This window comes from Delphinus delphis, chromosome 16 (genome assembly GCF_949987515.2).
Source record: "Delphinus delphis chromosome 16, mDelDel1.2, whole genome shotgun sequence".
NCBI lineage: Eukaryota > Metazoa > Chordata > Mammalia > Artiodactyla > Delphinidae > Delphinus > Delphinus delphis.
In genome coordinates, this window is record NC_082698.1 from 84,960,132 (window position 1) to 84,987,701 (window position 27,570).

The window sequence follows — 27,570 nt, forward strand, 5'->3', positions numbered from 1 at the left end:
TTGTGTTTGCTTCTTCTCTCCTCGTGGAGCCACACGATGAAGGAGAGGTTTTGTCATCACAGAGCTGTAATGTATTCCAGTCCTGGGGTGGGGCTGAAAGACTGAAGGACTGGCCGGGCTGTTCTGGCATTTGCAGAGTGCTTGTAGCAAGCTTCGTTTTTCAGTGAGCGATGAAATCCTGAGTGCAAACATTTGTCCCCCTAGCTGCTGGTGCTGCCTCTTTTATATGGAGCAGATGAAGTCCAAGGCTGAGTGGGTTTACTATTAGGATGGTGACGCTAAGTCAGAGTTCCCCTTTTAGGAAACATACCTCTTGCTCCCCTGTCAGCGAGTGCTTGACTGCTCCTTACATGGAAGGTTCAGGTGATATGGACACGAGGACGGCAGGATTCTGTGCCGAGTGGTTGCCGACAGCCTGGGAGTTGCTTCCTAGACCAGCGCTGGATGCAGCACCGTCAGGGCATCGAGACTTGACCTCGCCCCTTGCCCATGTCTTACCTTGTTCTTGTAAGAATGATGTCTGATGTTTCTGCTGGTCCATATTCATTGAATTCCTTTATTTTACCAATGAGAGCTCATTTCTAATATCACGCTAATTAAACCACTCATTTTGCGAATGAAAAGCTACTTTTTTTTTAACTAAAGTATTGTTGATTTACAGTGTTGTGCCCATCTCTGCTGTACAGCAATGTGAGTCAGTTATACACATATAGACATTTTTTTATATTAGTTTCCATTATAGTTTATCACAGGATATTCAGTATAGTTCCCTGTGCTATACCGTAGGACCCTGTTGTTTATCCATTCTAAATGTAATAGTTTGCATCTACCAACCCCAAACTCCCAATCCATCCCTCCCCCACTCCCCTCCCCCTTGGCAACCACAAGTGTGTTCTCTTTGTCTATGAGTCTGTTTCTGTTTCATAGATAAGTTCATTTAGATTTAGATTCCACATATAAGTGATATATGATATTTGTCTTTATCTTTCTGACTTTCTTCACTTAGTATGATAATCTCTAGGTCTGTCCTTGTTGCTGCAAATGGCATTATTTCGTTGCTTTTTATGGCTGAGTAATATTCCATTGTATATATGTACCACATCTTCTTTATCCATTCATCCGTTGATGGACATTTAGGTTGTTTCCATGATTTGGCTATTGTCAACAGTGCTGGAAAAGCTACTTTTAATATTCAGTAGGCCAAATAGCAAAGTCTCTGGTGTCAATCAAGGTATGAATACTTAAAAGATGTGACTGGCTGAAATGCTGGCCAGGTCTGCATCGGGACCCTTCCAATTCAATATCACTGACCCAGGAATCTGAGTTCTCAGTTAGGGCCAGTGACTGTCCCTAAAGGTGAAGTTTAAACTAAATGATCTATACATTGTATTTTACTGTTGACACTGAAGAATATTTTATGGAGTTCTTAAATTAACTTGTTAAACAAATTACAGAAATATCAGTGCCTCTCCATCCATTCACTCAAGGTCACAATTTCAGCATGGTGGTTACAGCATGTTTTTTGTTATTCTCTCGGCTTTACTTTTTATGTTGATCAAAAGGTTTAGGGAAATATACCTGTAAGGAAGGAAGACGTCACGAAGAGAACTCAGGGCTTGTGTACATTGCGAGCCTGCGTCCTGAAGCAGCTGTGACCCTGAAATCCTAGCGGGCAGTTTCGCAAGGTGTTCACGGGCCTTGGTGTGGCGTCTTTTGTGAGGTTCCCACTTGGCTTCCTGGCACGAGGTGTAGTTATGAGCCTGCTTCTCATTCTGTCTGGATTCTGTTGGTCTGCAGCTGGGAAGAGCTTTCTTTGCCAGATCCCTGCCCAGTTCTTTTTTTCTTGGCAGGTTCATTTACCTTTTTTTTTTCATAGTTTGTCTCCCAAACAGTCCCCAACCTGGAACCATGATAATCAGTTTCCTGGGCTTCCTACTCTTGAAGGTGAGGAAGCTGTTATGGTCCTTCATGCCCAGCACTGCCTGTTCTCTGACCTTGCCACAAGTGTTTAAACAGATTTCAAAGGGACATCGTATTCCAGTGCATTGAAGATGCCTCATCAGGGAGCTCTGTGATTGAGTGGGTTTTCTGACCTTGTAATTACATGTAGGCCCACATGGCCTCCTACCCCCAAAGACAGAGACTTAAATCTTACCATAGAATAGAATTTGCAACAGGTATGGTTATGGAAATGAAAAGACCGTGAGAAGGAATGTTTATGTGATGAATCTACACTGACTTGTATTAAATGCTGTTTAATGTTTTATGGATGTTTGCTTGTATATATATGCACACCACACGTATGTTTATGATAGAAATGATTGCAATATCAATTGCAGTTGCAAATATCAATCAAGAAGACTCCATTTTTTTCATGATTGAATTAAAATAGCTTATTATTTTTTTTTTTTTGAAATATAGCAAGATCAACTTTACACCTGGGCTGCAGTTAGTCAACCTACACACTCACTGGATTATATAGAAGGGCAGTTTCCCAGGAGAGTCCCAGCTGCTTGGCCACCGTCTAAACCTCTTGATGAAGAACACAGGCCCAAGGATGCTGACACAGGTAGGGCCCCGGGAAGAGTGAATATTCTGAAAGTAACATCGAATAACTGTGCAGTACCTACTGGGTATTGAGTCTGGATTTCCCTTCAGGTATTTCTTAGATTATAATCTGCATATAACTCAAGCTAAATCACTGGGAAGCTTGTTAAATTGAAAATTCTTATGCCCCATCTTCAAGGCTGCTGAGTTCTGGGGAACGGGACCCTGGGTTGTCCAGTTACCACAGTGTATATAAAGTCCGGGAACCACTGCTTCGGGGTCCTGCTGTGGCCACCAACCTGGGGGAAGCTGCACACTCCGCATGGGCTGAGAGCTCGGAAAGGAACTTTCTGCCTACTGGCTTCAAAGGTGGTGGCCACCATACCTCTTTCCCCTGTCTCTTCCCTTACTGCTTTCTTTGAACTTTTCTTCCTTTTTTTCTTTGCCTTCAGAGATAACTGACAGAGGCAAAATAGAGAAACATGTTTTACTAAATCTAAATTTTAAGTAATTAAAAAAATTGTTCAGTGTTCAGATGTAATATTTTTCTAAAAAATATTTCCTTTTGGTTTTTTTTCTCTTTGTCTCTTGTGTCATCCTAAAATATTTTGTGTTATTTTTGAAGTATTTTGAAGGTAACATGAGATTAATGTCAGCTTTATATGGAGCCTGAAGCTAGGAAAGCACTTTGTATTTATTGTATTGAATTAAGAATCCTATTTTTGTAACAATGTTTTTATGGAATTTGGTTGTTTATCATTATCTAACTCATGAGCTCCCTTTAAAGCCAACAATGACCCACACTGTCAGGGACTTTATTCTAGGCTCCTGCCCAAAGGTATGCAGAGGGGCCTAGTGCTTATAACCTCTGTTTTTCTCCCAGTCCTGGAGCGATGCATTTACCTGTTTCTTCTTTGCACTGAGGCACTTAATGGGGGCCCACACCTAATGCTGCATGTCCCCCTTTCACTGTCTGATGCTTTTGAAACACTGCTTAGTGTTTACTTGGTGGACTATACTCCCTGAAATGAACCACATACAAGAGATGCAATGTAGGACATGTGTTCTGTGTAGGGCTCTGAGATTCCTGTGGTGCAGAGAACAGTTGATCAAGGGCCAAGGTAGACCTTCAGAGATGAGGGGGTTGCTGACATAATAACACATGAAAAAAACAAGCACATAAAAGCAAATTTAGTTTTAAAAGGAAAAGCATATAACTAAAATAATGATCACATTAAATACACTATTTTATTTGTTTATGTTAAAAATTACTTACTGGTTAGGAAATAACTAGGTGTAGATATAGTAGAATCAGTCAATTTCAATGAGTTATTTTAACAGTTGTTCTTATCTGTGTTTTACATCATTGATTAGGATGATGTTTTCATTTTTTTCTTCCCTAGTGTGTCTACTTCTCTCAATTTTAACTGAAACATTTTATGTTACTGATTTTATTGTATACTGGAGGAACACTAGATGGAAAGTTAATTAGTGATCATCTGAATTTTAGTTTGGTAGGAGATGATAGTCGGAATTGATGTCAGGAAGTTTGTAACCTAGTTTTTTCTTCATTATTTGATGTAGCTTGCAAAATGCCAGAGCAGCAATTTTTAATATAACAACTTGTCTCCTTTTAAAATATGCCTTCTTGAAGAGGATGATGGAGGTAAGTAGAAAATAGTTTAATGTAGTGACTTGTTTTTCTCCAATTGATCTGTTTTAAACCCAACAGCCCAACAGCTGTTTTGTCCAAATTGTCTAATGGCCCTTCTAAACTTTTCTTGCTGTGAATCCATGGGGCATTCTCATTCTGGGGCATTCACTTTCCCTGTCGTAGGCAAGCAGTCAGTTGTAAGAGTGAGAATGTAGATAATGTAGTAAAAACTGTGCATCGAGTCTACTGTTTTAAAAAAAATAGGTATGAATTGTAGTCTTCGATAATGTGATTATTAAAAGTGATAAACTATTTCCAGTGCACTTGACTGTGATTGGTGCAAGGGTGTCAAGGCTAAAATCACTGTTTGCAGCATCTGGTCCCTTTCAGTTTTGACTTAAAGAGCTCAATGACTTTTTTTCTTTTTGAAGAAGAAAGACTTGTGGTTCCATCTTAAAAAATTGCCAACTTGGTTTTTCTTTTTTTTCCCCTTTTGGCTCTTCTCCACACTGGTTACTACTCCACATGTCTGGCTAATTCAGATTCGTGGTGCTGCCTTTCTCGGAAAACTCACTTTTGTTTTTCCATGATCCATTTTGTGAAATGGGTTTTTCTCCAACTTCACCTATTGATGTAGAAACGGGCCCTCTGCTATGTGAGTCTGAGTGAAGAGGCTGCGGTGAAGCCTCGAGGGCTGTGGATTCCTGGGAATCTTCGGCTCCCAGCCTGTTCCCTGCAGCCTGTCTACATTGCCTCCACAGTGGAGCCTGACTGTCTGAAGTCTGTAGAATGTTTCCTGGAAGGACAAGGCTGGAAGGAAGTTGGGAAGCAATGTGCTTGCTCCAGAAGTTTGTGGCAGAAATTGTAATAAGAAGAAAACTTTTTACTTACCTTGTTTTCTCTTTCTCTTTACTCTCTTCATTTTCCTTTACTTATTTGATACAACCCACCTCCCTGCCACAGTGGTTCTTTCTTCTAGAGCCCCGTGGCATTTTATTCATATCTCTATCATGTGGATTATTTAGATATGTAATTTTTCTGTCTCTACATATCTGTCTTCTGTGTAGACTCCTGACATTTCAAGACCTTTGGACACCTATTATATACTTAAATATTTGAGTGAAAAGATGAAGACCTTTTGTTGAAAAAGATAAAAATAAATAAAATATCTACTCAGCATATGAATGCAAGTATCTGATGGAACGCGGTGTGCTGAAACAGCTTGAGGACCGTTTTAGGGGCTCACTACCAAGCTCCAAAAGTTATTCGATAGATTTACACAAAGAGAGAATTAACTTTAGTTTTGAATGTGTGAAGAACAGGGTCAAGATGTCTAGGTGTGAACAGAGACTTGATCATTCTTGGTGTGTCTTTGGAAAATCAAGGCCCTTATCTTCCTTTAAAAATGTGAATGATCAAGAGAGTGAATGGAGGACTTATTTTAGAAAGGCAGTTCTGGATACAAGAAATCCTGGAGGAAAATATGGAAGGAGAGCTGTTAGAAACATGACAAGCTTTTTGTGTAGAAATCTTAAAATATCTGTTTACATGCTGGCTGAAAGAATGGTAACCCACCTTGGCTTCAAAAAAATGATCTGAGCAGCTTATGAATATGTGAGGTGTACAAGAGGATTACAAAGGAAAACAGATTAAACTGAAAGGAATTTAGGATGGGGCAATAAAATGAGGCTAGGGTGAACTAGCATCCTGAAGTGTATTTCAGAAGGACTTGGCAGTTTTTAAAGGTAGTTGAAATTTATGCCTTGGGTTTAAGGTAGAAGGGAAGTGGAAACAAGTCTGTATCACGCCTTGTGTGTCTGTGAAATGAAAAGCAACAGTCCCAGAAGGACAGCTTTGCTGTCCTCTAGTATCCAAAAGAAGGCTTTCTACTGGTTCTTAATAAAGGAGATTCTGTGGGATGAAATGCAAATAACAGCATCCTCACCCTATTTCCAGGTCTGTCCCAGTGTGTTAACACATGTTCACTTGAGGTAAAGCAGAGATTCTGTAAGGGGCCGGGGGATGTTTGATGGCATTCGTCTCTCAAGGAATAAAATGCTCTAGAAGAGATCAACTGTGTCTCCTGGAAATGATTCTCCATGTTAAGTTTTATTTTGATCAGCCTGCATTTCCCCCTTATATGTGCAAGCTAACGCCCATGTGTGGATAACCTTTGTTGGCAATGACGGGCAGATCCAGACTATTAAATAATCAAATATGCAGAATAGTGTTGACTCCTTTTAGGAAAATTACATGTATAACCCCATCTTCATTTGTGGAAGGACAGGGTATACCAGAAGTAAAGACATCTACCATTTGTTAGGCCACTAATCGTAAGTCATTCTATTTAAATGAAATTTAATGAATTCTCTTTCAATTAAATTGACTAGATTTGAATCAAATTGATGTATAGAATTAAAGAAGCATAATTTAGTTATTTTATATAAGTGCATTTCTCACTAAAATGTAAGTTTTTAGAGATTTCTTAGTTCATTTTTCAGAAGGCATATTTTGTATATTTAAAGGGGTGATTTGATTTACTTTCCCTTCTTACCAGAGTGTCATGTCCTGCTTATTTTTCTTGCTGTCCCCTCTACAAATGTAAAACTCATCCACGTATGTTTTGTTTTATAAGTCATAGGCTTACTTGTGATGATAGAGAGATCATTTCTAGAACATATTTGGAATTGTGGGGAGTCCAGAACTGTTTGTGAGGTAACTTTAAAAACATGGAACATTTGAAGTTTTGTCAGGAAGGTTATTTCTCCTACTTTGCTTCACAGTAATATTTTAAAACCAGTCTAGTTTCTTAATCCTTAGGGCAGGTGAGTGGAGGAGTTGGCAGTTAAGATGTGCCCTTGAGAGCTTCCCTGGGTCACTCCGAAAGCAGCTGTCCTGTTGATGAAGGGGGCTGTCTGGACTGTCTTCAGACGCGGGGCTGAGGAGGAGGGGCTCCCGAAAGCTCCAGGCCCTGCGGGGAGGATGTCGGGGTGAGGGCCCGGGGGTTTGCACAAGGGGTCGTCGCTCTGAGGATGCTGGAACCCAGTGGGCTTCTTACCTGCCTGCCCACGGGCTCCCGACTCGGCCGGTGCTCAGAGGCAGCTCACTGGGCGCAGCCCGGGCCCTGGCTTCCCTCTACGGGCAGCGCTTTTTGCGATTTTTCATGCTTCTCTTTACTCTTTCTCTTTCCCTTCCTTCTTTTTTCTCTTTCTTACTTTTATTCTCCCCTATTTTCTTTCTCCTTGACATTTATTTTTCTTTCTTCTCTTGATTATTCTCATTCATTTTCCCCTTGCTTTATAGTTATTCTATACATTTCTTTCACCTTAACATCTTGACCCTCTAGAACTCCTGTACTACAGCTTATGATTTTGAAGAGAATATTTTGACGTATAAATTTCTCCTAGATGTCATGACACACTGATTCAAGGAAGTAAGTGTAGTGAAAGAGGTGAGGGTGGGAGAATGAACTCAATTCAGGTAGCCGTTGAATTAGATAGAGAGAAACTCAAAGTTTAGGTGTAGGTGATCAAAACATTGCAATATTGATAAGTCTTTCTAGTTCATTGTTCTGGTGAGGTGTACACATTCTTTTTACCATCAGAGCCAGAAGTTTGCTTTTTTGGGCAGGTCACGAGGTCTAGGGCTATAGACAAAAGCTGGGAAACCCTGCGTGCGTCTCTAAGGGAAAGAACTATTCGTGACACCCCCAGGAGACCCTGTGGGCTCTTCCTGCACCATCTACATAGAAAGACAGGAAGAGAAAATGTTCTAGTCTGTACAAAGCCCCAGGACTTTGTCTCAAGTCTCCTGTGTTTGGGAGGATTTGGAGGTGACGAAAACCAGCAGAAAGCAAAAGGCATTCAAGACTCTGGATTTGCTTTAATATTAACTGTCCTCGCTTTGATGTTAAAGCTCTTTCTTCAAAACTGGCCAACTCTGGTGTTGTGTTCAGAGTAGAAATTTGTCAGTGTAAGAGACAAACGTTTTGATTAACTTAGTGAAATGCAGTATTTGGGAAAAGGCCTGCATTGTTAATATTCTGTTGCCACAGTGACACGTGTTGGTGAGTGATTATGTCATTGCTGTTCTCAGTGATTTTGTCCTGAAAGATGTTCTCTCAGCTCAGGTGCAGGCCCAGCGTCCACTTTCCTGGGGCTCCTGCTTCGCTTCCATGGTTTCTTCATTCTTTGATCTCTCCTTTCATCTCCTCCCACAACTACTCAACACATATTTTAAACATCTGCGGTGCACCGGGCACTGTTGTGGATGCTGGGGATTCATTAAGAAAGAATCTACGAAGTCTTTCTTCACAGTGTTTGACTTAGTCGGAGGGAGAGTGAAGTCGGCAAACAAGTGAATTCTGCAGGCTTTCCTTAGAGAACCCACACTGTGGAGAGAGAGAGGGAACAGGGTGCTCCCGGGAGCGGGTGGGGGCGGGGTCGCAGAGTGCTCTTGGGAGCGGGTGGGGGTGGGGCCACGGGGGTGCTCCCCGGAGCGGGTGGGGGCGGGGGCAGACATTCTCGCCCTGCCCCCATTGGACATCCTGTGGCCAGAGTGGGGCTGGCGTGTTACAGGGTGTCAGGAAGGCCAGTGTGGCCAGAGCCCTGTGAGCGGGTGTGGAGCCAGAGAGGTTGGGGTGTAGGCAGGTGGAAGGAGGTCCGTGGGCCCAGGTGGAGACGGTGCTTTAATCCAAGTGAAATGAGAACTTTCAATTTAGTTTAGCAATATGTTGTACGATTTAAACCACGACTGCCTTTTATTTTTTCTATGCATTGTCACATACATGTCACATACTAAAATGCTGCTGAATTGGGAAGGTCTGAAGTATCCCTCAGAGCGACAGCTGTGTGCTGTCAGGTGTCTGGTCTGCATGCCAGTCGGGGGCAGGGGGCAGCGTGAAGGTCAGGTGACAGACTCATCTTTGTCTCACCACCAGCCACTGTGTCGGGGCCTCGGTTCCTCACCACAGATGCCCAGGATGGGCAAGGGGAGTCGTTCTCAGACTCCCATCCACAGAGCGCTGGGGATTCCTGGAAGCTCTCTTAGGTTTTTATGTAACTCCCGTGCAAGCTTCACTTAGAGGAAAGTATCCCCTAGCTTAGAAAACAAAAGAAAACATGGCCTTGGTTACCCCTTAGGTTTTCCAGCATGAAGAATTTTCAGTCCCGTAGGTTCTCAAATGACAATTACTCATTGCCTCTTGGTGAGCACTCATTACCTCTCACTGAGAGTGGAAGGTCAGTTGTCAATAGTCAGGTAAGGCAACCAAGATCCCACCCTTCCAGACTGGGGAGTTGGCTTCTGTCACTGTACAGACTTAAGTGAATAATACAGTGAATGTCTTGGCAGATACTTCATGGCACAAAGTAGAAACTAGGAGTTGAGACAAATAATCATGACTGATGTGTAAAGAAGGGTGTAGAGATAATCTAATTTAAAAAATACCTAATGACATGGGTGTGTCATTTTGTGTGTTACATGTACTCAAAAGCAGTCATGTCCTCATAACACGGAGGTATAACCTGGGTGTTTGGATGCTTATTATGAAAGGTAGCCTGGGTGTTTTTGTGCTTATTATGGTTGAAGGTATATTACAGTTAGTTTCATTTTGTGATCAGAGAAATGGGAAAATTTGCTCTTTAACATATTGCCTGTCTTCTTCCTTTTCAACCCAGAGTCTCAATCTGCTGTTTTAGAAACTCCGAAAAAATATTCAGATGCTGCTCAGCAGGTAAGATTTAATTAGGATGTCAGCTCCCTTTCCTCTCTTATTTGCCTCTGCTTTATCTTTCCATCTGCCCAGCCAGCTAGGTGGCCATGTTTCTCAGCCTGCAGGGGACTCCAGTCAGGTGGGAGGGGGTTTTCTTTCATTTAGACTTTGTGAAGGAAATCAGCCTGGAAGTGGCACTGGGCACAAACTCCTCAGCATCCATGTTGTTCCATGTCCTGCCGGAGAGCTGGGCCCACAAGTGCTGGCTCCATCAGGAAACAGCGGCTGCTCAGGTGTTGTATAGAGATGGGCCTGGTTGCACTAAGAGTCACGTGGATATGATTTTTTATAAGATGTGCCAGGGCTTTTCTAAAACCAAATAATATTCTTAAGTTGCTTTGGCAGATGAAACATTAGTTAGTGTCTGTTTAATTTCCACAGAAACTTTCTTATTCTGTTACTAAAGAAGCCACATTTTGTGCCTTTTTTTCTTGCACCAAAATGCACTTCCTGTAAAAATAGGAAACACTTATATGAAATAGTAATTGTGGTTAGCAATTGCTTTTTTGGTTATAAAACCATTTTTAAAATGTATTTATACATTCTCCTAACTCTACCTTTGAAAATAACTTAGTGTTAGAAATTACCACCAAGAAGTGTGTTTTCTGGAGTGGGGTCTGAGTAGAAAATGAGACGGCTGCTTCCTGAGTTTCAGGCCCAGGTCAGTTTCTGGTCAGTTTGTAACAACATACTCAGGCTATCTGGGACATAGTGTTCTTCTCTGTAAAATCAAAGAATCTGTTGATTTTTGAGAACTTTTCCAAGTATAAAATGACTTCCTTTTTTAAAAGAAGCAGCCCTGCATCATACATGAAAGTTTATTCCTCCTGGAGGATAAATAAGGATATAAATTGGTTGAGAACTTCGTTTTATAAATTATCTGGTGCTTTTCAGAAATATAGCTATTCTGTTCACTTTCATAAGAGTAAAGATGCTCTTAAGGATAATGTCATAAAACAGGTTTTCCCAGCTTCTTTTTTTTTTTTTTTTTTTTTTTTTTAAGAGCAGAGACTTCCATCAGGCTGGGGCACTTGAAGAGCCCTGGTGGACTGAGCTGGTAGTTCATTAACTGTGATTAGCTAACATGATTAGCCAGTAGTGAATACAATGAAGAAAAATGAAAAGAGGTTAAGAGAAATAAAGTGAGAAATAATTAAGAAAAACAGTGCCCTCAAAATATCTTCTCATTATTTTTGCAATGCTTTTTTTGGCATGACTAAGCTGTGATCTGGGATAATATGTTAGATCTTTCTAGTTCTTATTTCCAGGACGTATATTACTGAATTCTCTGTTATATTGATAATGCCAAAGAAAACCTGGACAAAAAGTATTCTATACTATCAACGGTGACCAAACACCAACAACATTACTTTGTGTATTAAGATTCCAGCTGGAATAATTCAAGGCAGATATTCATGTGTGTAAAATTATAGTGATTTTCTATGTTTCATGAGCTCTGAACCAATAATAAGCAGAAAACCTGATGAACTGGGTGATTTTAAAACACCTGATGTTACAGCTTGGAAACTCACAGGGGAAATAGATTGATTTAAATTTCACACCTTCTCATTTCCTTGTTGCCAGTGAAGTGTCTAGAAGATAGAAAATATAATAAATTAATTTGGTGGTAAGATTGTTGGGAAGCAGTTGAAGCCTAGCCCTCAGTAATGACATCATGTACTCTTGGAATTGGTGACTCTTTATCATAAGTTTACTTAGGGACTGGTTCGTTTTTGAGATGATGTGTGTCTCTTTCATAAGAGCCTAAAGTAACCACCATAAAAGGGATTCAGGAAACTAGAATTAATTACCTATGTACTGTGCACCTGTTCTTTTACTGCATTATCTTATGTGATTCTTATAATAACCCTTTAAAGTAACTATTATAATTCATATTTAACTGATAAGAAAATGATGTTTATAGGAGTTAACTTGCTTCAGACCAAAAATTGATAAAGGGTAAGAGCCATGGTATGAACGTAGGTCTGTTCGACTTTATACCTCCTGTTCTCTCCACTATGACAAAAATTAGACTTTTGCATGTGTAATCAAACTGCAGCTGTTTAATACCATCTCATGCCAAAATCATCAAATGGATGAGGTGAGAAGTTTATTTTAAGTTATTCTATTGTATTTATACCATTTATAAGAGACTGATGTCAAGATATGTTTTAGAGGCATAGATTGAAGCTGATTAGGTCACAGACACATGTTTAACTCTGCTAAATTGTGTCGATTTTACTAACTTTAGTGCTTCACTGCTCTTTAAAAAAAAAGTACAGTTCTGTTTTTTACATAGCGCGCCTTGCCTCTTAGTTACTAGAGAGCAGTCTGTCTGTGAGCTTCCCCTGCAGAGGAAGTGGGGGACTTCCTGTGGGTTTGCTGTGTGACTGATGAAAGCTATGCACACAGAGAGTGGGGCCCTCCACAGAGGTGAAGTGCATCCTGTGCTCTCGGTTTTCTTTAGGTGTGCATCCAGGCACTTGTTCTCTCCATCCAAGCACGCTGGAATTTACGGAATTGGTTCTGTCTTTTGCTCTCTCCCTGTAATTAATAATTCTGAGAGCTCCATATCCCTAGACAAAACACATGATTCCTAAAGCCTTTTCTCAGCTGGAAGGAGTGGAAGGTGCGGGGATCCTCTGCATCTGTGGAGGGAGACATGTGGCCACCCCTGAGTGTTGTCACCCATGGTCTTGTGGGATCAGGAAGTTGTAAAACAAAACTGCTTTCTTTAGACCTCACTTACTGATTAATTTCAAGTAATATGCTCTGAAATCTGCTGTATCTAAATAATTATTTCATAAAGCGAAACAGAACTGTCTCAATTCTGTTTTTTATTCTTTGGCATTTGAAATACTATTTAAACTGTAAATCCTTTTGTATTCTACAATATATAAATAGCCAAATATCAATTACATTCTCTAGAAACATTTACTCCTATGTTAAATATTAATATATGTTAGCTAAAGTGGTTACCACCCAGTTTTAAACTAATTTTTAAATTATATAAATAATTTTAAATTAATAATAATAATTTTGAAATTATATATAAAATGTGTGCTTCAAAGTATTTTCCTAAAATTCTCAACATCTTTCCGATGTAAATGGACTAGTTGAAAGGTAAAGAGAATAGAATTTGATCTTTGAAAACACTAGCTTGGGGTAGGAATTGGTACATCAAAGCAATTGAAAGTTGGATCTTCCTACACTTTACGGTATGGATTAATTGAAAACAACCACGTCTATTACAAAGTGTTGGATAATGAAAATAAATTAACCAAGATCAAAACTTTCTTACCACATATGTTGTATGCAACTAAATTCTCAAAAGTCAGAAAAATGTGTATGATTTGAGGTGAGTGGCAAAATCCTATTTCAGTCCAGTTTTAACCTCCTTTGAAATTGGCTTAATTCTCTTCCCCCAGGATCCTGCTGTGATCAGTCCTCCCCAGTCCTCTCAGTGCCTAATTGGGTTACAAACTTAATTGAGGAATTGAGTATTCTTTTCTATTGGTTCTCCTTGTAGAGTATCTTTTCTAATGCTCTTTATACAATGACCACTCACTACAATTTATTGTTTGTTTCAGAAACATGTTTATTTAGGAGCGAATCATGGAATGTGTATGAACGAGGGGGGGTGGCCTGGTTGATGGCACTTGAGGGTTACTTACCTGTGTCTTGACAGAGGCAAGTTCAGAGAGTGAAACAGAATTGGTCAGATCAAAAGAAAGGTGTGGGGAACGTAGTTCTGAAGGAATAGTGATGGAGACACAGAAACAAGGCACTTGAATTGCATGAGAATGTATTAGACATATCAAAGGTTAGGGGAAAATCGTATGTTCCTACTGAACTCTAAGGCAAAAAGTGACATTCATTCACAAGTTAATTATAAATCCAGCACACACAATTTCCAAGATGAGTGAGCAACTAAAATATAGACCAGAGAGAGGCAGCTTCAAGATGGTGGAGGAGTGAGACATGGAGATTGCCTTCCTCTCCACAAATACATCAGAAATACATCTACACATGGAACAACTCCTACAGAACACCTGCTGAACACTGGCAGAAGACTGCAGACCTCCCAAAAGGCAAGAAACTCCCCACTTACCTGGGTAGGGCAAAAGAAAAAAGAAAAAACAGAGACAAAAGAATAGGGACGGGGCCTGCACCAGTGGGAGGGAGCTGTTAAGTAGGAAAAGTTTCCACACACTAGAAAGCCCCTTCACTGGTGGAGATGGGGGGTGGTGGTGGGGGGAAGCTTTGGAGCCACAGAGGAGAGCACAGCAACAGGGGTGCAGAGGGCAAAGCGGAGAGATTCCCACACAGAGGATCGGTGCCGACCAGCACTCACCAGCCCGAGAGGCTTGTCTGCTCACCTGCTGGGCCAGGTGGCGGCTGGGAGCTGAGACTCCAGCTTCGGAGGTAAGACCCCAGGGAGAGGACTGGGGTTGGCTGCATGAACACAGCTTGAAAAGGGGGCTAGTGTGCCACAGCTAGCTGGGAGGGTATCTGGGAAAAAGTTGGGACCTTCCTAAGAGGGAAGAGACCATTGTTTTGGGGTGCACGAGGAGAGGGGATTCAGAGCACCACCTAAACGAGCTCCAGAGATGGGTGTGGGAGATGAGCATGAGACACTAAGGTTGCTGCTTCAGCCATCAAGGATCCAGTGTGCAAGCACAGGTCATTATCCACACCTCCCTTCCTGGGAGCCTGTACAGTCCACCACTGCCAGGGTCCCATGATCAAGGGCCAACCTCCCTGGGAGAACACACGGCACGCCTCAGGCTGGTGCAATTATAGGGATCCCGCTGACCTCTGCTGCTCCAGGCTTGCCCCGCATTCTGTACCTCTTCCTCTCCCCTGTCTGAGTGAGTCAGAGCTACCTAATCAGCTGCAAGTTTAACCTCGTCCTGTCTGAGTGAAGAACAGATGCCTTCAGGCGGCCTACAAGCAGAGATGGGGCCAAATCCAAAGCCAAACCCCAGGAGATGTGTGAACAAAGAAGAGAAAGGGAAATCTCTCCCAGCAGCCTCAGGAGCAGTGCATTAAACATCCACAATCAACTCGATGTACCCTGCATCTGTGGAATACCTGAATAGACAACGAATTATCCCAAAATTGAGGCGGTGGATTTTGGGAGCAATGATATATATATTTTGTTCCTTTTTCTCTTTTTGTGAGTGTGTATGTGTATGCTTATTTGTGTGGTTTTGTATGTATAGCTTTGCTTTTACCATATGTCCTAGGGTTCTGTCTTTTTTTTTTTTTTAAGTATAGTTTTTAGCAATTGTTATCATTGGTGGATTTGTTTTTTGGTTTAGTTTTTCTATTCTTTCTTTTTTATTACTTTTTAATTTTTTATACTTTTTATTTTAATAACTTTATTTTATTTATTTATTTATTTTTCTTTTACTTTCTTATTGTCTCCGTTTTCTTCTGTGCTGTGTGGCTGACAGGGTCTTGGTGCTCCAGCCGAGTATCAGGTCTGTGCCTCTGAGGTGGGAGAGCTGAATTCAGGACGTTGGTCCACCAGAGACCTCCTGGTTCCATGTAATATCGAAAGATGAAAAATCTCCCAGAGATCTCCATCTCAATGCTAAGACCCAGCTCCACTCAAGGACCAGCAAGCTACAGTGCTGGACACACTATGGCAAACAACTAGCAAAACAGGAACACAACCCTACCAACTAGCGGAGAGACTGCCTGAGATCATAGTAAGTTCACAGACACTCCGAAACACACCACCAGACGTGGTCCTGCCCACGAGAAAGAACAGTTCCAGCCTTATCCTCCAGAACACAGGCACTAGTTCCCTCCATCAGGAAGCCTACAAAACCCACTGAAACAACCTTAGCCACTGGGGCAGACACCAAAAACAATGGGAACTACGAACCTGCAGCATGCAAAAAAGGAGACCCCAAACACAGTAAGTTAAGCAAAATTAGAAGACAAAGAAACAAACAGCAGATGAAGGAGCAAGGTAAAAACCCACCAGACCTAACAAATGAAGAGGAAATAGGCAGTATACCTGAAAAAGAATTCAAAGTAATGATAGTAAAGATGATCCAAAATGTTAGAAATAGAATGGAGAAAATACAAGAAATGTATAAGAAAGACCTAGAAGAACTAAAGAGCAAATAAACACTGATGGACAACACAATAAATAAATTAAATATTCTCTAGAAGGAATCAATACCAGAATAACTGGGGCAGAAGAACGGATAAGTGACCTGGAAGATAAAATAGTGGAAATAACTACTGGAGAACAGAATAAAGAAAAAAGACTGAAAAGAATTGAGGACAGTCTCAGAGACCTCTGGGACAATATTAAATGCACCAACATTTGAAGTATAGGGGTCCCAGGAGAAGAAGAGAAAAAGAAAGGGATTCAGAATATATTTGAAGGGATTATAGTTGAAATCTTCACTAATATGGGAAAAGAAATTGTCAAGTCCATTAAGTGCAGAGAGTCCCACAGGATAAATCCAAGGAGACACACACAAAGACACATTAATCAAAGTATCAAAAATTAAATACAAAGAAAAAATATTAAAAGCAGCAAGGGAAAACCAACAAATAACCTACAAGGGAATCCCATAAGGTTAACAGCTGATCTTTCAGCAGCAACTATGCAAGCCAGAAGGGAGTGGCAGGACATATTTAAAGTGATGAAGGAAAAACCTACAACCAAGATTACTCTGCCAAGCAAGGATCTCATTCAAATTCAACAGAGAAAATAAAACCTTTACAGAGAAGCAAAAGCTAAGAGATTTCAACACCACCAAAGCAGCTTTGCAGCAAATGCTAAAGGAACTTCTTTAGCAGGAAACACAAGAGAAGAAAAAGACCTACAATAGCAAACCCAAAACGATTAAGAAAATGGTAATAGGAACACATATCGATAACTGCCTTAAATGTAAATGGATTGAATGCTCCAACCAAAAGACGTAGACTGGCTAAATGGATAGAAAAACAAGACCCGTACATTTGCTGTCTACAAGAGACACACTTCAGACCTAGGGACACATACAGACTGAAAGTGAGGAGATGGAAAAAGATATTCCATGCAAATGGAAATCCAAAGAAAGCAGGAGTAGCAATTCTCATATCATATAAAATAGACTTAAAATAAAGCCTATTACAGCAAACAAAGAAGGACACTACATAATGATCAAGGGATCAATCCAAGAAGAAGATATAACAATTGTGAATATTTATGCACCCAACGTAGGAGCACCTCAATACATAAGGCAAATGCTAACAGCCATAAAAGGGGAAATCGACAGTAACACAATCATAGTACGGGACTTTAACACCCCACTTTCACCAATGGACAGATCATCCAAAATGAAAGTAAATAAGGAAACACAAGCTTTAAATGATACATTAAACAAGATGGACTTAATTAATATTTATAGGACATTCCATCCAAAACCAACAGAATACACATTCTTCTCAAGTGCTCATGGAACATTCTCCAAGATAGATCATATCTTGGGTCACAAATCAAGCCTTGGTAAATTTAAGAAAATTGAAAGCATATCAAGTATGTTTTCTGACCACAATGCTATGAGGCTAGATATCAGTTACAGGAAATATCTGTAAAAAATACACACACATGGAGGCTAAAATCTACACTACTTAATAACGAAGAGATCACTGAAAAAATCAAAGAAGAAGTCAAAAAATACCTAGAAACAGATGACAATGAAAACACGACGACCCAAAACCTATGGGATGCAGCAAATGCAGTTCTAAGAGGGAAATTATGGCAATACAATCTTCCCACAAGAAACAAGAAACATCTCAAATAAAGAACCTAAACTTATACCCAAAGCAATTAGAGAACGAAGAACAAAAAACCCCAAAGTTAGCAGAAGGAAAGAAATCATAAGGATCAGATCTGAAATAAATGAAAAAGAAATGAAGCAAAACAATAGCAAAGATCAATAAAACTAAAAGGTGGTTTTTGAGAAGATAAACAAAATTGATAAACCATTAGCCAGACTCATCAAGGAAAAAAGGGAGAAGACTCAAATCAATAGAATTAGAAATGAAAAAGGAGAAGTAACAACTGACACTGCAGAAATAAAAAAGATCATGAGAGATTACTACAAGCAACTATATGTCAATAAAATGGACAACCTGGAAGAAATGGACAAATTCTTAGAAAAGCACAACCTTCTAAGACCAAACCAGCAAGAAATAGAAAATATAAACAGACCAATCACAAGCACTGAAATTGAAACAGTGATTAAAAATCTTCCAACAAACAAAAGTCCAGGAGCAGATGGCTTCACAGGTGAATTGTATCAAACATTTAGAGCAGAGCTAACACCTATCCTTCTCAAATTCTTCCAAAATATAGCCGAGGGAGGAACACTCCCAAACTCATTCTACAAGGCCACCATCACCCTGATACCAAAACCAGATAAAGTGTCACAAAGAAAGAAAACTACAGGCCAATATCACTGATGAACATAGATGCAAATATCCTCAACAAAATACTAGCAAACAGAAAAGGATCATACAGCATGATCAAGTGTGGTTTATCCCAAGAATGCAAGGATTGTTCAATATAAACAAATCACTCAGTGTGATACACCATATTAACAAACTGAAGGAGAAAATCCTTATGATCATCTCAATAGATCCAGAAAAAGCTTTTGACAAAATTCAACACCCATTTATGATAAAAATCCTGCAGAAAGTAGGCATAGAGGTAACTTACCGCAACATAATAAAGGCCATATATGACAGACCCACAGCCACCATCATTCTCAGTAGTGAAGAACTGAAACCATTTCCTCTAACATCACGAACAAGACAAGGTTGTCCACTCTCACCACTGTTATTCAATATAGTTTTGGAAGTTTTACCCACAGCAGTCACAGAAGAAAAAGAAATAAAAGGAATCCAAAATGGAAGAGAAGAAGTAAAGCTGACACTGTTTGCAGAAAACATGACACTATACATAGAGAATGCTAAAGACGCTACCAGAGAACTACTAGAGCTAAGCAATGAATTTGGTAAAGTAGCAGGTTACAAAATTAATGCACACAAATCTCTTGCATTCCTATACACTAATGATGAAAAATCTGAAAGAAATTAAGGAAACACTCCCATTACAACAAAAAGAATAAAATACCTAGGAATAAACCTACCCAAGGAGACAAAAGACCTGTATGTTGAAAAGTATAAGACACTGATGAAAGAAATTAAAGATGATACAAACAGATGGAGAGATATACCATGCTCTTGGATTGGAAGAATCAACATTGTGAAAATGACTCTACTACCCAAAGCAATCTACAGATTCAATGCAATCCCTATCAAACTACCACTGGCATTTTTCACAGAACTAGAACAAAAAATTTCACAATTTGTATGGAAACACAAAAGACCCCGAATAGCCAAAGCAACCTTGAGAAAGAAAAACGGAACTGGAGGAATCAGACTCCCGGACTTCAGAATATACTACAAAGCTATAGGAATCAAGACAGTATGGTACTGGCACAAAAACAGAAATATAGATCAATGGAACAGGATAGAAAGCCCAGAGATTAACCCACTCTCATATGGTCACCTTATTTTTGATAAAAGAGGCAAGAATGTACAATGGAGAAAAGACAGCCTCTTCAATAAGTGGTGCTGAGAAAACTGGACAGCTACATGGAAAAGAATGAAATTACATCAGTCCCTAACACTGTACACAAAAATAAACTCAAAATGGATTAAAGACCTAAATGTAAGGCCAGACACTATAAAACTCTTAGGAGAAAATGTAGGCAGAACACTCTATGACATAAATAACAGTAAGATCCTTTTTGACCCACCTCCTAGAGAAATGGAAATAAACCCAAAAATTAAACAACTGAGATCTAATGACATTTAGAAGCTTTTGCATAGCAAAGGAAGCTGTAAGATGAAAAGACAACCCTCAGAATGGGAGAAAATATTTGCAAATTAAGCAACTGACAAAGGGTTAATCTCCAAAATTTACAAGCAGCTCATGCAGCTCAATATGAAAAAAACAACTCAATCCAAAAATGGGAAGAAGACCTAAATAGACATTTCTCCAAAGAAGATATACAGGTTGCCAACAAACACATGAAGGAAAGCTCAACAGCACTAATCATTACAGAAATGCAAATCAAAACTACAGTGAGGTGTCACCTCACAGCAGTCAGAATGGCCATCATGAAAGAATCTACAAAGGGTATGGAGAAAAGGGAACCCTCTTGCACTGTTGGTGGTAATGTAAATTGATACAGCTGCTATGGAGAACAGTATGGAGGTTCCTTAAAAAATTAAAAATAGAACTACCATATGACCCAACAATTCCACTACTGGGCATATACCCTGCGAAAACCATATTTCAAAATGAGTAATGTACCACAATGTTCATTGCAGCTCTTTTTACAATAGCCAGGACATGGAAGCAACCTAAGTGTCCATTGAGAGATGAATGGATAAAGAAGGTGTGGCACCTATATACAATGGAATATTACTCAGCCATGAAAAGAAACGACTTTGAGTTATTTGTTGTGAGGTGCTTGGACTTAGAGACTGTCACACAGAGTGAAGTAAGTCAGAAAGAGAAAAATAAATAGTGTACGTGAACATATATATATATGGAATCTAAAAAAAAATGGTTTTGAAGAACCTAGGGGCAGAACAGGCATAAAGACGCAGATGTAGAGAATGTACTTGACAGAGGGAACTGGAAGGGTAAGCTGGGACGAAATGAGAGAGTGGCATGGACTTATATATACTACCAAATGTAAAATAGGTAGTGGGAAGCAGCTTCATCACACAGGCAGACAAGCTCCATGCTTTGTAACCACCTAGAGGGGTGCCATAGGGATGGTGGGAGGGAGACGCAAGAGGAAGGAGATATGGGGATATGTGTATATGTATAGCTGATTCGCTTTGTTATAAAGCAGAAACTTACACACCATTGTGGAGCAATTATACTCCAATAAAGATGTTAAAAAAGAAAAAAAGAAGGAAGGGACTAAATCTCTATGTCTTCTTTTTTATACCCAGTGCCTAGGTTAATATGTGTAGAAGGAATAAATAATAATGCCTGTTAACTTAAAAATATATATATACCAGAGTAAGAAAAAGACGGATTAAAGGGAATGAGGAAAGACGTGGTTGCAGTCCAAAATTATGGGTTAGTATTCCTTGAAGTTTGCCTCAGACTCTGAACCTTCTTATGTGCCATGAAAAACACTTTGGCGCAGGGACGGGGTCCTAGTCTGGAAGAGGTGAGACACAGTGAAGTGCCTGTGGAGGCACCGAGTTGGAAAATTGTGACATTTTAGCAAGGTGTTCACCATGATGCATTATGGGGAAGACAGGGATTTTCTGGAAAATACATTTTCATTTTATGGAAACTCCACCTAGCTGAGAGGACAAAAAATAGACATTTTAATTTTAGAAATAAAGAAAAAAGATAAATTGGTTTGTCAGTTTTAAGAGTGAAAACCAGCAGGCATCTGGAAAGCAGTTACAGTTTGTGGTGAGAATGTCAGAAAAGCATTAGAGATCACACATTGTTTTTGCTTTTCTCTGGGGCAGTAGGACTTGCAGGTGAAATCAAGTTGTGTCTTTGTTCTACTGAGCTTTAGCGGGTGTAAAATCCCTTTGTGCTGGGCAACATGGTTGATGACCTGTGGAGAAGGGCAAACAGTTCAAGCAGCTGCTCTAAAGCAGCGGTACCCAACCTTTTTTGACACCAGAGACTGGTTTCGTGGAATACAGTTTTTCCACGGACGGGGTGGTGGTGTTTAGGCAGTAATGTGAGTGATGGGGAGCAATGGGGAGCGGCAGATGAAGCTTTGCTCGTTCTCCAACCGCTCACCTCCTGCCGTATGACCCGGTTCCTAACAGACCGCAGACTGGTACCGGTCCACATCCTGGGGGTTGGGGACACTTGCTCTAAAGGGATAGCTGAGCTGGTAAAAGTTCATAGCTTATAAAGGATGCTTCTTGGACGTGTGCTGACATGCCGTGTGCAAGGTAGTTGTGGTAGGTATTGAAGGAAATACAAAGAATTGTACGGTCTTGGGCCCTTCCATATATGTAAAATGATCTGCAAGCTGTAATGTGATTTGGCCAAGGTATTTAGTGTATGTTGTATTACAGAATTTAAAAAATGGGAACATTTTTGAGAACTTATAATTAAAGACAGCTTCTTAGGAAGGGAGAAATTTAGAGCATGTCCTCAAAGTGATCATTTTTGGACAGAGGAAGGGAGGAGAGAGAGCATTTCAGATGGAGGAGAGATTGAAGATCCAGATGTAGAAATGAGCATGCATCGCAATGGGAGGATATGGCAGGCGTGGGAGTCCTGGTGACGTGAGGGGTCGCACCCTCCATCCCTCCAGGCTCGCCGCAGCCCTGTTGGGTCCCTGCAGTGGTCTCCCAGCTGGTCTAGTCACCCCAGTCTCAGTCCCTTCTGATCTGCCCTCCACAGCCCTCCAGAGCTGTCCTTCTAGGAGCCAAATGTACTCATGTCTGCTGTCTGCTCATGGCTTTTGAGAGAAGATTCAGACCCCTAGGTGACATGTAAGGCTTTCCCTTGCCATCCTCTGCTTTTAACCTCATCACCCACTATTTCCTACATGTCTGGTTTCTTACAGCCTTAAAATGACACCCTTGTTTTCTAGGCATTAGCATCCTTCATAACTGTTTTTGATATCTTTTCCTTCTCACTCCTACTGTCACCTTTTAATTCACTGAATTCCTATATCTTAGTCTAAACTCACGTCAAACTTCACTCCCTCTTAGACACGTCCCCAGAGAGGCCTCCATCTAGAGACCCCTTTTGATACCTCTGCTCTGGGACCTTATACTTACCTTGCTTTTCCATAATTATTGTGTTACACATGTCTTATAGACAGCTGACCTCCTTAAAGCTAAGACTCCCCCTATTCTACTTGTCCCTCCAATATCTGACATAGCACCTGCCATTTTTGGGCAGATCAGAAAATGTTTGATGAATGAAGAAATATATCAGGGACCACACTTACTAGAGCAGAGGTGCTGGTTGGGGAGTCATAGAAATCCTGCTTCTGTTCACCCCATGGTGACTGAGGATTGGCTTTGGACCAGTTCTCCTGGGCACAACTCCCAGCTACCCCACTGTTACCCGAGGAACCTTAGCAACGTATTATGTTCTCCATACCTTAATTTCCTCTTCTACAAAATGGGGATAATGATAACTCTGGTCTCATAGGGTTTTGTGAGATTTAAATGCACTGATTTTTATAAAGTGCTTAGAAGAGCTCCTGGCACATAGTAGGGTACTTCAAATGTTAGCTGTTGCTTCGTCATTATTGTCGCTGTGTTTGGGCAATACTCTGGCTTCCAAAGTCGCTGTCATGGTGTAGTGTTGATCCTCATTATTTATAGATTCTGTATTTGCAAACATGACAACCAGCTAGAATTTATTTGCAGCGCCCAGATCACTGCTTGCAGGGCTTTCCCTTCATTTGCAGGCACGTGCATACACCCCTGAGCCACACCACCAGACTTGCTATGAGCTCTGTTCTTTAGAAGTTTAATGACCTTAGAGGCTAGTTGTGTGTTGGTGCAGAGGGTGGTTAGAAGGTGAGACATTTATCCATGGATCATCACTGAAGGGAAACTGCAATGAGACTGTTTTTCTTCCTTGCACTAATTGGGAGAGTTGAGGAATATTTTGCTTTAGAGTTAGTGCAGGACCTTGCTGCATCTCAGGTAACGAGAGAGAGCATTCAGAAGATGTGAGGGAACCAAAAAGGTTGTTTATTTCCATTTTTTCTGACCCCTTTCCCAGACATGTTTTTTATTACTTCCACTCTTGTTATTCGCTAATGATGGTGACTGTACCTTCCCATCAATGAGATGATCAATCAGTGCTATAGACATCAGAAGTTAACACTGCCAATGATGATTTCTAACTGAACTTCCCCCACCCCCGCACCCTATATTTCTCATCTATGCAATGAAGGGATTGGAAGACACTTGTCATTTCCATTCCAGTTCAGAAATATTCCATTTTCAGTAATTCTTATCTTTTTCATTGTAAGGATTGCAGAGATGCTATTTTAGCTCTCTGTGTGACACTCTTCTTTTCCATAATATGTTCTGCTTTAAGGAGCCCACGGTGAGTTATTTACCAGTCACCATATGTTCTGATACTTCTTTCTTGAAATTCTGTTTCAAACTTGAAATCGATGGCACTTTACTTCTGTGCATAATATTATCAATTTAAAATCTGGGTTTCTTATAAGATTATGTACAGCATGTGTTGTTTTATTATAAATCTGGAATCTCCTTGGCTTTCTCCAAAGCCATAGAATGTTTTAGAATTTAGAGCATGAGACAGAGAATTTGTAGGCTTCTGTGAAGAGTAGAATTCAAATTTTACAGATGTCTAGAGGTATGCTAACTTGCCAGTAACATGGCCTTAGAATTTAGCAGAACTTGAAAATTTGAATATTGTAGAAAATGAATTGCATATCTCATATTAACATTTATAGAATAAACTCTCACGGTGTTAACTTAGCAATAAGTGGTTTTATATTCTAGCCTCTGAAAGTATCTTGCTTACACAGTAAACATAATAAAGTTTCAAAGATGAGCAAATTAACTTTACAGGAAAAGCTTTCCTTGGACATATCTTGGCTTTCCTTTTCACAGTTTTAGACTTAATACAGTAATGTTTCTTTTTCTGGGAATCAGATAATCTTGTATTTTGAAAAATACTTTGGTGAACATACTATTTTTAATGACAACTTGTCTTTTGTGATATGTAAGTATTCAAACAATTTATAAGAACTAACCAACACCACCCACATATAAGATTATACAGAAATGGAAGAATTTTGGCTGACTTATTGTATATAATTGTTCGGCCAAAGTGGGTGGCAGACTCTACCACTTGTAACGATTTAGAGGTTTGAAGCAATATTTTAAAATATAAATAATCTGAAAATTGGTGGTATATAAAATATATTACTGTGTTGACTAAAATAGATTTGTTATCTTTCCTCCATTTATAAGGATTCACTCAGAGATTCTGTACAGAATTGCAAAGATCACTTTTTTCCTTTTCTCTTTTAATTTCTTTCTTTTTTTTTTTTTTTTCAATTTGGCTGTGCCATGCAGCATGTGGGATCACAGTTCCCTGACCAGGGATCGAACCCTTGCCCCCTTCAGTGGAAGAGCGGAGTCCTGACCACTGGAATTCTCCCTTTCTCTCCCTTTAAAACTTTAATTTTTAGTGAGAATCTGATTTAGGATCAGTCTCTCTTCCTTTTTTCTCTTCTTCCCCCTCTTCTTCTTCCTGGCTTTTAAGTTTTATACATTCTTTTATTATACCTAAACCTATGATGAAAAATAGCTGGCTGAGGTAATAGCATTTAAGAATTAAGTTTGGCAGACTCACAGACATAGAGAACAGACCTGGGGTTGCCAAGGCAGGGGTTGGGGAGAGATGGAGTGCGAGGTTGGGGTCAGCAGATGCAAACTATTACATAGAGAATGGATAAACAACAAGGACTAACTGTACAGCACAGGGAACTATATTCAATATCCTGTGATAAACTATAATGGAAAAGAACATAAAAAAGAATGTATATATATGTATAACTGAGTCACTTTGCTCTACAGCAGAATTAATACAACATTGTAAATCAACTATGGTTTAACTTAAAAAAATAAAAGAAGTTTGGGAGAGAATGTGTAAGATAGTAGAGTAGAAAGGCCCTAAGCTCACCTCCTCTCCCTGCAGTTCACCCTGCAGACATAGATGCTGGTGGCATCTGTTTGGGGAGCTTGTTCTACCACATGGACATGGACACTGGTGCTGTCAAGGGCCATTTTGGCTCCAGTGCTGGGACACCTCAGGCTAAGTAACTAACTGGGCATGGACACAGCCCCATCCAACAGCAGACAGGCTGCCTTAAGAACCCTTGAGCCCACAGGTGCCTCTGGACCCAGTTCCACCCACCAGCGTGCAGACACCAGCTGTAAGCAAACCACAGCACTGCAGTCTGGACCAGCCATCCCACTAGAGAGCAGGCCTTTCCCAGTAGCAGGCCAACACAAGTGTCAAGAAAACTCGGGACCTGCAGAAATCTTTGTTAGGAACTGGTGCCATCCACCAGTGATCTGACACACCTGCTCTAGGACCCCTGGGGCCCAGCAACCAGACCTCAGGACCTGGTTCTGCCCACCAGTAGGCTGGTACTTGTCCTAGGACCTGACTTCACTCACCAGTGGGTGGGCAACAGCCCTGGTATCACCTGGACCCTGAATCCGCCCACCAGAGAGCCAGCACTAGCCCCAGGCTTCCCTGGGGTTCTGAAGTCAGCTGCCTCATGACCCACTTCTGCCAACCAGTGGCCAGCAGCCTCTGCACAAGCCACACCAGGTAACTAAATAGACTGGGAGCCACCAGGCCTACTGGATCACCCACATAATCAGCCTGCCACAACAGAAAGACCCAGACAGACGTCATGGGGGGGACCCCTAGAGCATATGGCTCTGGTGATGAGAGGGGAGCGTGCTGCTGGAATTCTGTCTCGCAAAAAAGCCCCTTCTTTAAGGTTGGGAAACATACCTACCAGACCCATAAAAGTAAAAACAGCAAGTAGGAAAAATGAGGTGACAGGCGAAAATGTTCCAGATGAAGGGAAAAGATAAAACCTCAGAAGAAGAACCGAGTGAAGTGGAGATAGGAAATCTACCCAGGAAAGAGTTCTAGGTAATGACCGTAAAGATGATCAAAGAACTTGGGAGAAGAATGGATGCACAGAGTGAGAAGTTAGAAGTTTTCAACAAAGAGTCAGAAAATATAAAGAACAACTAAACAGATGCAGAATACAATAAGTGAAATGTAAAATATACTAGAAGGAATCAATAGTAAAGTAAATGATACAGAGGAATGGATCAGCAAGCTGGAAGACAGAGCAGTGGAAATTGCTGATGCTGAACAGAAAAAAGAAAAAGAATGCAAAGAAATGAGGACAGTTTAAGACACCTCTGGGACAATATGAAGCATACTAATATTTGCACTGTAAGGGTCCCAGAAGGAGAAGAGAGAAGAGAAAGGGGCTGAGAACATAATTGAAGACATAATAGCTGAAAACTTCCCTAACCTAGGAAAAGGAGAGTTGCCAAGTGTAGGAAGTGCAGAGTTCTATAGAGGACTAAGCCAAAGAGGAACACACCAAGGCATATTGTAATTAAATTGGCAAAAACAAAAGGCAAAGAGAGAATATTAAACTCAGCAAAGGGGTAAATGAATCCTGAGAGAGTGGCCAAGATGGTGGAGTAAAAGAACCCTAAGCTCACCTCCTGTTGTAAGGACACCAAAATCACAAAAATCTGCAGAACAACCATCATTGAAAAAGTCTGAAACCTACCAGAAAAGATCTCTACAACTAAAGACATAAAGAAGGAAGCACAACAAATCTGGTAGGAAGGGTGGAGTTGTGATATAATCAAATCTGACACTCTCTGGGTGGGCGACCCACAAACTGGGGAATAATTATATTACAGAGGGTTTCCCACAGGAGTGAGAGTTCTGAGCCCC

At 40.5% G+C, this 27,570-nt stretch overlaps 1 protein-coding gene across 1 annotated transcript in view; it reads left to right on the forward strand.

Moving 5' to 3' along the window:
- The window catches only part of LOC132439500 (formin-2-like), a 313,506-nt gene that overhangs the window by 82,940 nt on the left and 202,996 nt on the right, over nucleotides 1–27,570 (forward strand). Inside the window, exons 3-4 of the mRNA XM_060033791.1 lie at nucleotides 2,422–2,569; nucleotides 9,880–9,935. Coding sequence (XP_059889774.1) covers nucleotides 2,422–2,569; nucleotides 9,880–9,935 — 204 coding nt within the window. The remainder of the gene's footprint in view (nucleotides 1–2,421; nucleotides 2,570–9,879; nucleotides 9,936–27,570) is intronic.